General features: G+C 43.6%; 1 protein-coding gene across 1 annotated transcript; it reads right to left on the bottom strand.

Moving 5' to 3' along the window:
* Positions 1–4,065: 4,065 nt before the first annotated feature.
* On the bottom strand, positions 4,066–15,278 carry GFRA3 (GDNF family receptor alpha 3). Its single transcript, XM_064521229.1, has 8 exons — positions 15,108–15,278; positions 11,461–11,736; positions 10,694–10,786; positions 9,942–10,287; positions 9,754–9,863; positions 8,500–8,634; positions 7,369–7,499; positions 4,066–7,061 (listed from the first exon to the last, which is right to left on the bottom strand). The coding sequence occupies exons 1-8, from the start codon at positions 15,148–15,150 to the stop codon at positions 6,927–6,929; spliced, it is 1,269 nt and encodes a 422-aa protein (XP_064377299.1). The 5' UTR covers positions 15,151–15,278; the 3' UTR covers positions 4,066–6,926.
* Positions 15,279–15,490: the final 212 nt, after the last annotated feature.

Consider the following 15,490-nt stretch of genomic DNA (forward strand, 5'->3'; position numbering starts at 1 on the left):
TAGTATGAATAATAAAGCAGCTGAGATTTTATTCCCAACTTTTCAGTAAGTCCCTTTGTGACAAGTTGTAATCCCTCTATGCCTCAGGGCCTTCCTGTGTTTAAAACATGCATACATACAAACAACCATACAGCTTGCATTTGCATTGTGGTTTGCAGTTCTTTCAGAAATATGAATATTAAGCATGAAGTGTTCAGTGCACTGAAAATATGCTTCTAGTGTGATACCACTGCAGCTCCAGATTGGATGTAGAATAACAAGCAGTTGTGTAGTATTGTCAATGACCCAGACTTGTACATTGAAGATTTTGTACAAACTAGATTAAAAAATGTGAGAAGGGTAAAGAAGAGATATCTGCTTAACTGTTTCTGCTAGTTCTCTCATACAAAACACAAATGTCCTCTGATTTGGAATGAATGTTTTTCCAAAGACAGAAGTGAAATCCGGAGAGCTTGAGGTTGGAAGAATTAGCTGCTAATCTCACATTTCTGCAAAAAGACTGAGCAATTTCTGCTTTATTGCCCTGAAAACATAATGGAGCCCTGGGGATCACTGACAAAACCAGCTTCTGAGAGCCACTGGCACTTAGCAAAATTGACTTCATTTAATCAAAATATTCTTTAAAAAAGCTGCTGTGCTGGTTTGGGAAGCTGCAGAACAAGTAATGGCGTGTAGACGGTTAAGGAAATTTCAGTTTCTTGAAGTGGGGCTCAGTGACCTGTAATGCCAGTTTGTAAGGCACAAATTCAGATAAAAGGGGAAAAAATTAAGTGCTAGGCTGGTGGAAAGAAGTGAAATGGAGGAGAGTAGAGCATGGCAAGCACAACAGCACTTTGCTCACCCTGTATTAAAAACACTTCTTGAGCATATTGTAAATGAATCTGCAAGCACATAAGAGACTACAGCACTACTAGCTGCAAAGAGAACAGAATTATCCAGGGTGCATGATCTGGAATATTAACATGCTCCATTATGAGGAAATATTTGCCATAGTTCATGTGCCAGGGACTTTGAAGTCATTTTCCTTTGGTCCAAGGTAAAAGGAAGCACTCATTCATAGCTGATGATCCACAGTTCTTGAAAGTTCTTGATGTTTTTTGAAGAGCCCATGCAGAAATCTCTGATAGGGGATTCTGAACTGGCATGTAGGTTTGAAGTCAGCTTGGTCTGTAACAGTGCCCTTTCCTTAGGAGAAAGTGTGTTGTATTATGCTCTGTTTATAACTGTTGAGTGCCAGATGTTTTAATGTAAATCGTGGGAAAAATTCGTCCTTTATATTGTTCCATTTGAATGCTCAATATTATAAGAACAAAACCAAAATAACTAAAATAGGACAAATGTTGATGAAAATAGTTTTGAAAAAAGTTTCCACTCCCTCTGTTCAGGGACTTAAGACTGCAAGGAACCTCTTGTGTCATCAAGTCCAGTCTCCTGCTATCACAGTCAACCTCATACATACTATTTATCATGTAATAACTTGGTTTTTTGAGAATAAATGTCTTATGATTCATGTGTTTCACAATAACTGAATAATTGTTTTTATTTCAGTGGGGTTTAAGTTAGTCACTTGCGGATGCCAGGGAAATTTATCTGCAACAACAATTCCAGCATTATGAAACAACCTGCAGCTTTTTCTTGCTGAATATGTCACTGTAAATCAGCAAAATTTTACTTCTGGCTCTCCGCAAGTGTTGCGGTGCCAGGTGTTTCCATGTAATGTTCCACACTGACCAAATGCCAAAAGCTTGAGAAAAGGAAAGGTTGGGAATAGGAAAGGACATAATTTAGAACAAGAAGCAGCATTATAGAAAACACACTCCTGCCTTCCTTATCTGAGCAGTATGCTGGCAAGAGGAAGATTGGAACATCCCAGTCTTTAATTTAGTTCTGGATGAGAGTATACATGCCGTGGTGCAGTGTGGAATCCTATACGGTTCTCGCAGTGGAAAGAAAACTGAAGTCTCATGCGACTGTTTTAAGAGGATAATATGAGTACATGAGGACAATAGAGTATATGTGCATGTGTTGTATAGTGAAAGCAGAGTAGAGAATTTTTAGAGTTCCAGTTGTTCCAGCTCTCAGTGTCTAGTGCTTTTCTAGAATTTTGCTCTTTATTTTGATCAGAGGTTGCTGAGGTATATAATTCAGCTGAAGACTAATTTACTAATAATTAATTTTAATTCAGACAGATAATCAATAGAACATTCCTCAGTCTTTTATCTGCGTGCAGAGATAGCTGCAATATCCTCTTCTGTTTTCAAACTCAGTAGTTAATTTCTGCTGCAAATTGCTTCTAGAGGCTCCAGTTTGCATCTCTTACCCTTCAAGCATCTAGTAGTATGAATTCAGTGAGTCTCACCACATGGTAAAACAATAGGCAAAGATGATTTAATTTTAGGATAAGATATTTGAATGTTGCTTAAGAAAATTTGTCATCTGATTGGGGGGGCAGGCTGGAAGAAATGCTGAATCTTATGTCATATTTGTCCCACCTGTTTTCCTGTAAGAAGAAAGATGAGCCAAAAATGACACAAGGAATACACAACCTAGCTTAGTGGTTGCCTTGTTCTGCCCAAAGGTAAAGATCTAGTTATCTGCACCATTTATCAGGTACGCCATTTTAGTATAAACTTGTTTAAAACTGGGTAGAGCCTCTTTTTCATCTTAATTAGGCAGTAACTCACTGATTCCAAGTGAGCCTTCATTTTCTAATTATTTAGTACCTCATATAATGTCATTAAACATCTTTGAGTGGATAGGATCGCTCTAAAAGCTTTAGCTCCAGAGCTCTAATATTAGACTCTTGGCATTCATCCCTGTGTGTGAAAAGCAGTCAGTTTGTTTACCAGGAATTTGGATTCACATTACTGGGGGAATTAGCAGTGAGCTATTAGTCTGATTCAAGCACTTAACAATTACTGATCATCTCCTCCCAGCCTGTGGATAATGGAGGTGATCAGCTGTAAATGGAAAGGATGTGGGGCTATTTTCATGAAGGCACTTGGAGAAAGTGCTGTATCCCATGACCCCTGCTAACCCTGGGTTTTGCAAGAAACCCAAACAGCTAATCACTTCCTGGAGGAGAGTTAATCACCTATAAGAAGAACTTCCATTAGAGACCAAGCTCAATCTCAGCAGAACCTCTCAACAGAACCTTCATCTTGAAAACGGTTCAGCCACAAAATCCCCAAGGTAGAAGTGATTCGCTACTGATCTTATTTACCCCATCTGTTTTGATGGGAGAAGCAAGTGTAGAATAGCAGTTGGTTGTGATTCCACAGCAGTGCTGGTGGGTTTCTTGCTTCTCCACTGTCATCCCCAAAAGCTTTGGCTGGTGCACAGACTCCTCAGAGATTACTCTGAGTTTCCCCTCATGTGTTCTTGTGTAAAGTTGGCTTCTGTTTTAGCAGACATGGTGACTTGTAATTTTTATGGTGTATTGAAAAGATACCTTCATTCTTTATGGGTGCTGAACTTGTGGTGTTCCCCCATCAGTCTGAAGTTATTTTTTACTGTGCAGATTTTTAGGAGTTGTGGCAGGGATTTGTAGCTGGGAATTGTCTGAAGCAAAAGTTAGTTTTTCTGTATCTGTGATACAGGTTGTGCCTCCCTTTAAAAGGAAAACTGCAGTCACTTGATCCTTACTTAAACTTATGCAATTGTTGGAGGAAGTGGGAATGATTTTAAAGAAGCACAGTAATCTTGATATTCCAAATTCAAGGCTTATCTCTGGCATCAGCTTGCTTATGACCTTGGGCAGGAAATGGGCATTGGTTCTCTCATCTAACATGGTGACTGTGAAACTTACTGCTGGAGAAGACCTATATGAATGCCCTTTGTAAAGGCTACACTAGACCACATTAAGGGATTTAAAGCTATGACAGATTTCTAGAAGTCATGTTTGAAGTCCCTGACAGTGAGTGATGTCTGTGAAAGTTGTTGTTCTGAGATGGCCTTGTAAGAGCTCCTTTCTAATTCTGTTCCTTGAATTCCTTTCTCATAATGCCTTTGATAGGAGGATACAGGGAGTGTAGCTTCCATTGAATGCAAAGAAAGCCAGGAGACTTCCAGAGCTGCAAGATAAGTTTTATTAGTGAGATTTGGCATTATTTTACACTCTTAAAAATAATTTACATTACAACAGTTAGAAAGTTCCCTCCTTTCTGTATGCTTGCTGGGAGCTCAGTGTTAAGAATGTCAGTGTAGAGAATTTCTATTAGATTATTTTTGTATTTAGATGAAGGATACTCTGCAGGATGTTGTATTCCAGTTTTTGGGGAACTGAAGCTGAGATTTTTTTTTTCCTCATGTAAATTCCTGTGTAGTAGAGATAGAAAGAACTGTTCTGAATGGGTTTGGGTAAGTGTGCCAATCTTTCATTATTGGTGGCGTTGGCAGAATTGGACTGATACTGATATTGCAAGACAATTCTAGTAGTTATGCTTGTGCATGCATGTATGCTGTGTGATATTTGGAGATCGGGTGTTACAAAAGCCTAAGTGAAAATGGATTTGTGCACATAAGTGCAAGCATCTGTGAATGCAAGTGTATTTAGATGTGGATTTTGTTTGCAGTTATCGATGGAACAATCATAAGAAGCAGCTGTGTATATAAAGGTACATATATCTACCTGGAACAGGTTATAGGACATTTGGAGAAAAATCTGAAATGTTGTGTTTTGCTTTAATTTCTGTCTAGAGCAGGATTTGTTTAACTGTAAAGCATCTTCCTTTGTACTCCAGGACATGACAGGAAGCTGCAATTGCAATTCATCACCTTGTTACTAGGAGTAAGAGGCTACACTTCACACAAGCTGATATGGCAAAAGATATTAGTATTTTGGTTTGGGTTTTTTTTTGTTTGCTTGTTTTTCTTTTTTTTCTTTTTTTTTATTTTTTTGCACAAAATGCTAATACATTTTCCGATATCAACCTGTGTGAGAGCACTGGTGGAGGAACATGGTGGGGGAAAAAGGAAAGTTCAGTGCAGGTGACTGGGAGATGAATGCCACACGTAGTGTAAGTAGTACAGATTGCCCAGTGAAAGCTATTCTGTCGTTCTTACAAATGTCCTCACTGGTGCATGGGATATTGTGAAGAAAAACATTTTTTTCTTTCCTGTCATTCTCCTGTAAACTCTGAAGATGGCAGAACCTGCTGCATTACAATCAAGAGCCTTCACACAGATTTCTAGACCCACTGTATGGAGGATGGCCAAATGTAGATCTCAAAGTCCTGTGGTAACATGGACTCTGCTTTCATTAAAGAGGGGTAGCAAAAATGTGGGAACAGTGCTGTCTCTTGATCCAAATAGCCACATTTCAGTAGGTAATGGGAAATGTCAGAATTCATATTCCTTTGAATTAAGAAGTCACTATGTTTGTTCCTACTGCATGGAAAGAAGTTGTTACTTCTCTGTCGGACAGAGGAGGTGGTTCTGCTCCATGCAGTGATTTTCCTGCTGTAGCTGCCCAGGAAGTAAAGAGAAGGCTGGAATTTGAAACTGAAATATCACTGCAGAAGAATAATGGCTCCTATGCATGCAGCAGTGGGAGATTCTCTAGTAGAAAGGTATCTGACAGTGACTGGGAATCACAGCACATTGCCTAGTTGGTGCCTTTCTGGGCACAGATAAAGCACGGAGTGAAGAGAGATACCCACCTGCTCTGCATCTATTCAGGATTGTAATATTGCTCAGCTGTGCATGTTATTGTTCAGATTTGTTGTATCTCACAGGCTGCGCAAGAGAGACTATCTATATGCAGAGAAGCTGCTTGGAGCTGACTTCCTAGCTCTACTGAAAACGTAAGTCGACTGATGGGGTAACTCTTACACACAGTTGACTGTGGACGATTAACCTGTGCTCAGAAATCAATATGCACTTTAACACCACATTTTAACAGGCCAATGCAGCAGAAAGTAACAGCAGTTACACAGTGCACACTTTTACACGTGGAATAAACAGGTCATGAAATAGAACCTGGCAGAGGAAGAGGAGATTGCGGGGGGGGCGGGGGGGGGGGCGGCGGCAGTGATAGCTGAATATATGGGGATGTGCAAGGTAATTCCAGCTCTCGGAGGTCTTTGCACTGAATGTCCTAGGGGATTTGTGGTGAATATAGCTTCAGTGAGTCTCTATACTTTCTCAAAGTATTCCTAAGAAGGCACACCCTTAGGTCAGACGAAAAGTCATGGTTGGCTGGATAAGGCTAAATTTACTGCGGTTGAGTACAGAAATGCATCCTAACCCACAAAACCCCAGTCTGTTGCTAGCCATGGTAATGGCTAATATATGGTTGCAAGGGGCAAAACAGAGCAAGAATTTAAGCTGGAGCACAGTGTCCTTGATCTGGGATGGTATTTTTCATATGCTTAAAAAAATGGATTTGAAAAATTTGAAAAAGGGAACTGAAAGTAATACAGAGCTGGTGTTTAACAGGAACTTTATGTGTATGTTTACCTAGCTGTAGTTGCAGCCCATCCTGGAGTGTGAGGACTTCTAGTTTTTAGAATGGTATGCTGTACTCTGTGCCCGAGGAAGAGCTCCAGAAGATGGGGCAGTAGGACACACTGTGTCAGGTTTCTCCCTGCAGTCAGAAAGCAAACTCTGTACAAGTTCTGAAAGAATTCAGACTTTTGTTTTAAAATATTGCCCTTGAATATTAGCCTGACTGATTGTTCCTCAAAATGCTAACATAGCAGAAGCATCAGTGGGCAGCAAATCTGCAGCTCTCAATACAGACATGTCGGGGGAAAGTGAGGTGTGAGTTGGGGGGAAGTTTTCAGTGATTGCTGTTCTGGGTTAAGGCTGTTCCATTCCTCTTTTCTGGAGGCTGTCTGTTTGCCAAGAGTAAATTAATAGGGGGAGATGCCTGGACATGGAATAAGATTAATAACATGGGAAGGAAAAATGCCATCTGAGTCAAGTTAAGGTGGGCTGAGCAGCAGGGGCAGGAACAGAGCCAGAGATGGCCAGGAAATAGCAGCTCCAGAATATACAGAGGAGGCCATAGGCATACTGTTGTGTTCAGAGATGTCTCGCTGTGTCTTCACTTCAGTCACCTAGGAAATGTAAAGGAGGAATGAATCCCAGTTAGACCCATTTGTGCTCCATCCTCTGGTTCCACAGCCTCCAGTTCTGAGCACTAACATGAGACTACAGGAAACTTCTGGAGCCAGGCAGTATGGCCTCCTATTTTTGCTTGTCTGTGGAAAGAATAGCTTGAGTTGAGGTGGCCCAAGGTTCTGCAAACACATGCTCCCTCCCTTTTGTATCCAACGTGACATGTTGCCAGATACTGTTTTTTGCAAATACTCTGTCTAGGCCACTTTACTCAGTGCTTTGTGCAGGCAACAAAGCAATGCATACCTGGGACATTTCTGAAGCAAGCGATGTGCTGGCACTGTCTCCTTGGAAGCTTAGGGAAGATGAATAAAACAATTCTTCCTGTCTCTCCAGAGCTGTCCGCTTCAGGCGCATTTGAGACCAAATTGCATTTTCTGCAAACAAAAGTAAAGCAAGAGTCTTACGTGCTTTTCTTGTGCACACCTTGGAGTGTAGCGCACAGAATTCTAAGGGAAATGTACTCACAGTCTGCATGGCTGCCTTTTGATATAGAGAATGCATATTCTTTGTTCAATGAACGGCCTGTTACTGTGTGGGTTTTCTTGTGAGACTCAGAACAGACTGCAAAGCAGACTTGCACTGTACTTGAGGACTTTTGGGTCCCTATGGGACTTTGCCAGCTGTCTGTTTCCTAAGGGGCAGATATGTAATATCTCAGGTTAGCTGTTTATGCTGTAGGTGCATCTGTGGTGCTGGGTGTAAGGCTTTTCTATATAGCAATAAATAGATTTAAATATTAATTAGTTATCTAATGATCCTGGTTTCTTTATGTCCTTTGGAAGCTTTTATAAACATAAAATATTTAAATCTTATTAAAGTCTTTTGCTAAAATGCCAGGGAGATAAAAGAAATGCAGACTTAGGATTGCACAGTTGTATGTAACAGGATTTGGGATCTACTGCTATGATGCTGAATCTAAACACAGGGGCTATGTCAGGAGTTACTTGTCTTGTCCCAATAAATGAGGATCAAAGACAGCATGGGAAAGGAGGAAAAAAATAAAAACCTCCCATAATCTTGGTGCATTGATGTTGCTACTCAGCAACCTATAGATACAGCACATCTGAACCCCTCTACTGAAGGTATATTTTTATGAGGGTATATATTTTTTCCACCCCCTTCATTTGAGTGTTGTGTGGTAATAGCTTCAGGGACAAGTGTTTGCGATGAACAGACATTTTGGTAAAAGATACAGAAACACTTCTGAGAGCAGATCCAGGCTGGTTCCATAGATTGGGTAGGACAGCATGGAAACATTTAAGAGGAACAGGCAAATTATATGTAGAAGTGCAATGTAGGATCTTGAAATCAACGAGATTTGAACTTCCCTGTGCTGAGCTGTTATTCCTCAATTCCTTGTTATGTGACACTTACCAAGGCATTTGTTGCTTTCAAACATGCTCAGTATCTGGTCACACTTCTCCTTCTGGTTGCCACTGCTCTCACACGTACACCACAGGGAGACTTCCACACTGAAGTTACTGACGTAGTTGGGTGTCATAGGTGTGCCTGTCCCAAAGCCCCAGAAAGTGGAATCAGGTTTTACTTTACCAAATGAAAGAAGTATGATTAGTCCTGTTATGCTTAAGGGAAAGCTGCTCTGGAGCCATAAGCCTTCCATGATGATGCACCTATGTGCAGTCTGCTGCTCTGTGAGAGTGTGTGGAGAATGTGCCTCCAATTCAGGCAATCTGATGGTGAGATGTTGATAACTGAAGCTGGTGAAAACTTCGGATTGGAGGATGTGAAACATCTGCAGACACTCCACTGCAGTACTGGCATATGGCAGCAGAAGGTTCTACTTCTTAGGTAGCTGTCAACGCTGTGTGGCCAAATGCCTCTTGCCAGACAAATGCTGCACAGCTGTAGTGTGCCATTTAGCCAGAGCACATTTAGCATGGGAATAGCAAAGAAATCTGGAAAACCAAAAGGTGTTGTCTAGATCCTGAGCTGTTCCTGCTCTCTACAACTCCCCTTTTAACAAGATGCATGTGGTACAGATCCACAGGAAGCCACTCCCAAGAAGTATGAGCAGGTTGGCAATGAATGTCTGAACCGACAGCCTTCCCTCTAACAACTGGCAGTGCCCTGTATGCCTGTTACTTTTGCTGGCTCTGAGAAGCTAGTGTGTACAAGTTCAACAAACTGTAGGAGTCTAAAAGTCAAACAATGAGGGAATATTAGGTTTAACAAGGATCCTACAACTGGATTCTGCTGTGATGGCAAAGCTTCATGGTGTAGCTCCTGCTGCATGTATTGTTGTATGAACATGCTGCATGAATGGCTTGTTCATACAGCCAGAGAGGGCCCTGGGGGTCAAGCATTTACAGCAGTTTGCACCAGCTGATGCACAGAGGAGTGCAAGAATCCTGGGCAAGTGCTGCTGCTCTGATAGCAGAGGATGGGACTAAGCAGAGTGACAGATCTCATGAAGGAGCTCTGGGCTGCGTTTACATCACAAGCAAAAAGGAGCACTAGCATCAATCAGGCTAAGGCATATTCATTAATACACTGAACATTATCACCTGCAGCAGAGCAAGTCAGTCTTCCACAACATGAGGAGGAGTGTGCCTGCCAGTTTACTGCCTGTTAGCATCCACCCTGTATTTTCCCGGGGGTATCACTTACCAATCATCCCCATGTAAGCCTGCAGGCATGCAGCATGGTTGTGCTGAGAGCAGCCGTCTGGGGACATGCCTGTAGGTTGGCAGTTTTGTTGGAAATCAGCCAGTCGGGATCTGTAGGAAGGAAAACAAGACCATCAGTGTCTATGTTGTTCTCTTCTTTTGGCTAATGTCCTCTGCTGCCAGACCTACTTGCAGATGTGGTCTTCTAAACATGAGTCCAAAAGCCAGAGGCAATTGGGTTTGGTGTTATACTGGAAGGAACAATCAGGGACAATAGTTTTCCGGCGTCGTTCCCCACAAAGTTCATCTTGACATGGACAGAATAGGATCCTTTTGGTGAAATCCTCAGGGACTTTCTCAAAGAAATTTCTTAGCCCTCTGTGGCATTTGCGGCGATCGCACGTGTCCTCACTTCCTGCTCCCTTGGTGCAGATAGAGGCATAGTCTGTGCGCAGACGAACGCACTTTTTGCTCAGATTACAAACATGAGTTGCTTTCAGGCATGGATTTGTTGCGTCTCCTGCTAACTGTGAGCCTACGAAGCCAAAAGAAACCCAGAAACAATGAAGCAAGTCTCAGAGAGGAGTGGAAGCCCTTACTTACTAGCTGTTCAAATGGGGAACAGCAGAGAAAACAAAGCAATTGGTTCTGCCAGGTGCCTGTAGTATGACACTGCAGTGATAAATCACCTTTTTTATTGGTGATGTTAGGGTGTTTCTTTCAGAGAATGCATCATTGCAGGTTACTCCTTGTTTCATGGAGCCTGGATCTGTGGCAGTATTTACACTTGGTAGGGGCCATATATAGGCAAGCATCCAGAGAAAGCATTGCTCTGATTTAAGGTGTCATTACCCAAAACATTTTTCTCCCTTAATAAACTTCAGTCCCTGAAAAATTAAGAAAGGGCAGCATTATATCATGTAGCCTGTTACAATCCCTACCTGATACCAGAGCTGCCAGTTTATTGTAATCTGTCTTCCAGTGTTCTTCATTTGCTGGATTCTCATATGGGGAGGTCTCCAAATTGAAATAACCTAGGCAAGACACAAAATATTTTATGCAGTGGGAGAAATGCTCTGTGACTAGCATATGCTTTTGGACTGACTTTCTTATTTATGCTTGGCTATTTCCTCAGGCTGGTGCTCAGAGAGGCTCTGCCTTGCTCAAAGCTAAATGCCAAACGTGGTTCTGCTGGAGACGCAAAGGTGTTACTGCACAGCAGCAGCGTTACATGTTGTCATTAGATTTCCTCTAGCTGGGATTTGGTCTATGTGGTCTATCTCAGTGCTAGTGAGGATTAGCAGCATGGGGACTTCTAGTGGGAGTCCAGGCGGAAGCATCCCAGTGAAGCTGGAGAAATGCAGCAGCCTTAGGGATGCCATTACATTGTGTCTTGTCATCTCACATCCATTTCCAGGGATGGAAAGAAGTGACTGAGGTGATTTTCATAGGAGTCTCCACTCACAGCACTGAATTTAAGTCTCTAAGTAGCTATCTTTGTTTATTAGGATCCCTGGTATATTTGAAGGGCCAGTCCCAGACCAGATCAGTTTTCTATGCTTATCAAACAGAGCAATAACAATTCCTCTTCAGTAGGAGGTGTGGTTCCTAAGTGATAACCTGTAGTGTTAGGAAGTGGCCTCTGACAGTTGTTTTCAGGTGGGGGGGCTTACTAACACCTCGTAAATTTATAATTATTTCATCTCACCATCTGTCATGCTGGAGTGAACGGTCCAGAAAACGCGTAAGCAGTGCTCCTGTCTCTTCATGCGCCGGTGACACTTGCAGTGCAGTAAAGAGCTGTTTCCAAGGACTTGCTCTGCACTCAGACATCTGTCCCTGCTGCGGTGATCCAGTGGAAGGAAGCGAGTCTTAGCAAGGGCACAGGTTTCCAGGATCCTGTAGGTGGCATTGCAGGTGGAGTCCGAGAGGCACAGCTGTTCTGCGGCTAGGCAGTCACTCCTCGGCAGAGCCAGGAGGTCTCCTGGTCAAACAGGGAAAGGATTGTTAGGATTTCAGTCGTGGTGAATGCCACGGGAGCACCTTGTCGTTGTTACTGTTGGGATCCCGTATTCAGCAGACCCCTCTCAAGAGGCAGAACTGGTTGGGGTCCTTGCACAGAGTAGTAGGGAACAAGCACTCTAATCTTTTAGAAACAAAAGGATGAGTATTAATGGATGAAAGGGGGAAGAAATGACCAAAGAAAAATTTTAAAAATGATTTTTTATAATAAAACCTTTTTTATCAGGCTTAACTTTTTCAACCATGTCAGGGTCAGGAGTGCTCTATTTGCGTGGAGCAGTAAATCCCTATGGAAACCTCGGTGTTGCTGAGGGCTGTTTTGAAGGAGCTTTCCCATCTGGATCACTTAGAACCTCAGTGAAATAAGCAAGTACTAATACCGTACCATACTGTGCGCTGTGAGTCAGCGCTGCTGCCATTGCCAAGAGATGCACTGAGAAAGCTATTTGGAGGGTGTAACAGCAACTTGGAAACTAATGAATAACAATATGTATTATTTGCATAATAGAAGAAACCCTTAATATTAGATGCAAATAGTTTCATATCAAAGAAGTCCTAATACGTAATCAATTTACAGTATATAGAACTCAGTCCTGGATATCCCTGTCAAAAATGCTGGGATGCATGCTTGGTCTGCCTGCCTTCATCTGTTGGTCCCTTCTGAACTCTGACTGTATGCGTCTGTTTATGTATATTTTTGTAACATGCACACATATGCTTTTATATATATATATATATATATATATATATATATATATATATATGTGCACACACATACTCCTACCTTTTTATTATAGAAAGCCTATAACATGATTCTTCCCTATGAAGGTATTAAATAATCTCAGTTTAACAATATCATCTTTAAAGCTTGACAACTTTTTTGGCTCCTTTTTTGTTTTTTTTATTATATGGACTCTCCTCTCTCCTAATAATAATATTTGAGGATGGGGGAGAAGAAGGGGGCTCTGATATTATTTTGTCTCTGGCAGAAGTCAGTAGTAGGTGAATTAACTCCATAATCTATCTTCATTTCTGTAGCTTATGAGTCTGTGTTTACAGTTCAAGTACAATGATTGCTAGCAATTTTTGTGCAGGCTAGGATGCTTCCCTTTAGGATAATATTGCTTAGCTGATTTTAGGAAATGACTGCTCTGAGCCTAACATCTACCTTGGATGTTCTTTGGATATATGTTCTCGCCTGCCATTCCCTTGTTCAGCAGGTGCAGTACTACTTTTTCAATCTGCCTACTCTAGAGGTTAGAAAAAAATCTTGATGTAGCTCATATTATCTGGTATACTGTCTTCACTATCTAGTTTGTATTCTCACTTTCTTCTCTATTGCTGGCTTCAGTAGTTTATTTGCTGTAAGCAGTGGCCCGTGCAATTCCATGCTAGTCTACTCCTCAAACTTTCTACTTTTCCTACAGCCCAGTAATGTTATCTAGGTGTCTTTCTCCCACTTGTACGCGTTTCTTGGCTTTTCTAGCAACTGATTTTACTTTATTGTTAATCTGGCTATGATGTAGAGACTGTATGACTTTGTAAGTGCTCTGGGAAAAAAAAGAAAAACCTCTCTAACCAGAAATGATTAGTACCCAGCACCAGGGGTTTTGGTTAGTCATTACATCGAGGCACTACCTTAATAACCGTGCTGAGTGTGATTACATCCTGTGAGGTTGCAAACAGCGCAAATTCCCAATACTAATGGGTCCATTATTTCCAGTAGGTTGGAATTCTAAGCTGAGCAAACTGATCTACCCCACCAGGCAAGATCAAAGTACCATCTTATCAGTATCCCATCTCCAACAGTGGCCTGCAGCAGCTGCTGTAGTAAGTTTATAGAAGAACAGGGCATATTTTCCTAGCCTTAAGAATTCTGCTCAACAAGCACCTGAGCTTGAAGTGACATTTTAGAAACTTTAAAGTGATATGATAATTGCCAGACCAGATTAGACCTAGGTGTTAGTGGATAGACTGTGTTTCTACCACAGGCCTGTAACAGTTCCTTTGGGTAAAGCTATGGGAAGCATCAAAGCAGAAAAATTTAGAAAAACCCTCTTCTAGGAACTTCATATTCTAATACTTATGCATTCTCTTAAATCCTAATACATGACATTTTCATTTTTTAAAACATTTTCTTAGTATTTATAACTCCAGATAATCATGTGAAAGAATGAATGTCCTGTGGTCCAGGCTGCAGAAAGTATTAAAGGCGCGTGTGCATAGGAGTCCTTCTATAGTTTAAAAAATAGGAAAAAGAAAAGTTATAGTTACTTATTCTGATGCCCCTGATGCATTATGCTGCTGCAAGAGAGGACAGTTGCAGAGGGGAAATGTTTCCTTTATTAAACACAGATTAACTAAGAAGCATTAGTATTTGGAAATAGAAAATTTAGGGAAATCTACGCATGGCTGCAAATGCTACTGAAATCCCACTATGCTACTGAAATTACTGAAATCTCTGAGGCAGTCATTGTGATACGAGCAATTGCAGCTTCCTCTGAATGTAAAGCACTGACATCCCATAGCCGGGGTCTAGGGACGCTTCAGAGCAGTTTTGTAACTTAGGTAATTCTAGTCACAGGAACTACAAAGACTGCACAAAAGATGAAAAGAGGAATCATTTCTATCCTTAGCTCTTGTGACTTAGCAATAGTAGATGCCAGAGCAGGACAAACAGCTTAAATGCACAGTTGGGTCTTTGCAGGAACCCCTTGGATCGGTCTTTGCAGACCAAGCCTCAGCTCAGAAAACTACTAGCCTGAAGCATTGCAGAAGCCCAAGGTGGGCTGCATGGAAGGTGGGTAGCGAAACCCAAGCTCTCAGCAAAGTCATCAGCGAGAGAGGTATGGTAGGGATCTGCCCAGAGAGGTCTGATGTCTCCCAAGAGCTAGAACAGCTCTTGGCTGGAGGAGAAGTATTTCTGCACCCCAGAGCATCGCTTCACTTGGGTCACGTCCGTATTTGCAACTCATGTTTCAGGTCAGAGAAGCAGCGTGGGTTCCCTGCTTGGAAGCGGGTCCCCACGGGATGGCCGCAGCCAGAGCCAGGTGGGAAGTGCCCGGGGTCCCCACGCGTGGGACATGCTGCCAGCTCGTCCCAGTCGTGGTGGACCCCCCCCTTCCCCTCCGCCCCCCCCCGCCAGCATGCTCTCAGCTCGGCCCGGCCGCGGGGCCCCGAGGGAAGCGGCGAGGGGCGCCCGGCCCCGGGCGCGGGACGCGGTGGCGCCGGGGCGGCTGTGCGAAGCCCCCGCCGCCAGCGGCAGAGGGTCGGGGACGCCTCGCCGCCGCCCCCCGCCCGGCTCCCGCCCCGCCCGCGGCCCCGCGGCGTTACCGGCTCGGGAGAGGAGCAGCCCCAGGAGCAGCGCGGGCCCCATGCTGGAGCGCGGCGCGGCGGTGGCTCCCTCGGCGCTCCGGGGCCGCAGCTCACATGCTGCGCGCGGGCTGCCGGCGTCTGAGCGGCCGCCGCCGCCGCGCCGCGCCCCGGCTCGGCTCGGCACAGCCTGCCCGGCGCCGCCCGCCCCGTCGGGGGGCTGCCGGCGAGCACCGCCCCCGGCCCGCCCCGGCACTGGCACCGGCCCCGGGGGGCGGCCCCGCCGGGCGCGCTGGTGGCCGGGCTCCGTCCCGCGGGGCCGCGGCGGAGGGCAGAGGGCGTGAGCGGGCGGGGGCGGGGGGCCGGGCTGGGCTCCAGCCCGCTGGGGCTCCCCGGGGGATCCG

The sequence above is a fragment of the Dromaius novaehollandiae genome, chromosome 15 (genome assembly GCF_036370855.1).
Source record: "Dromaius novaehollandiae isolate bDroNov1 chromosome 15, bDroNov1.hap1, whole genome shotgun sequence".
Classification (NCBI taxonomy): Eukaryota; Metazoa; Chordata; class Aves; order Casuariiformes; family Dromaiidae; genus Dromaius; species Dromaius novaehollandiae.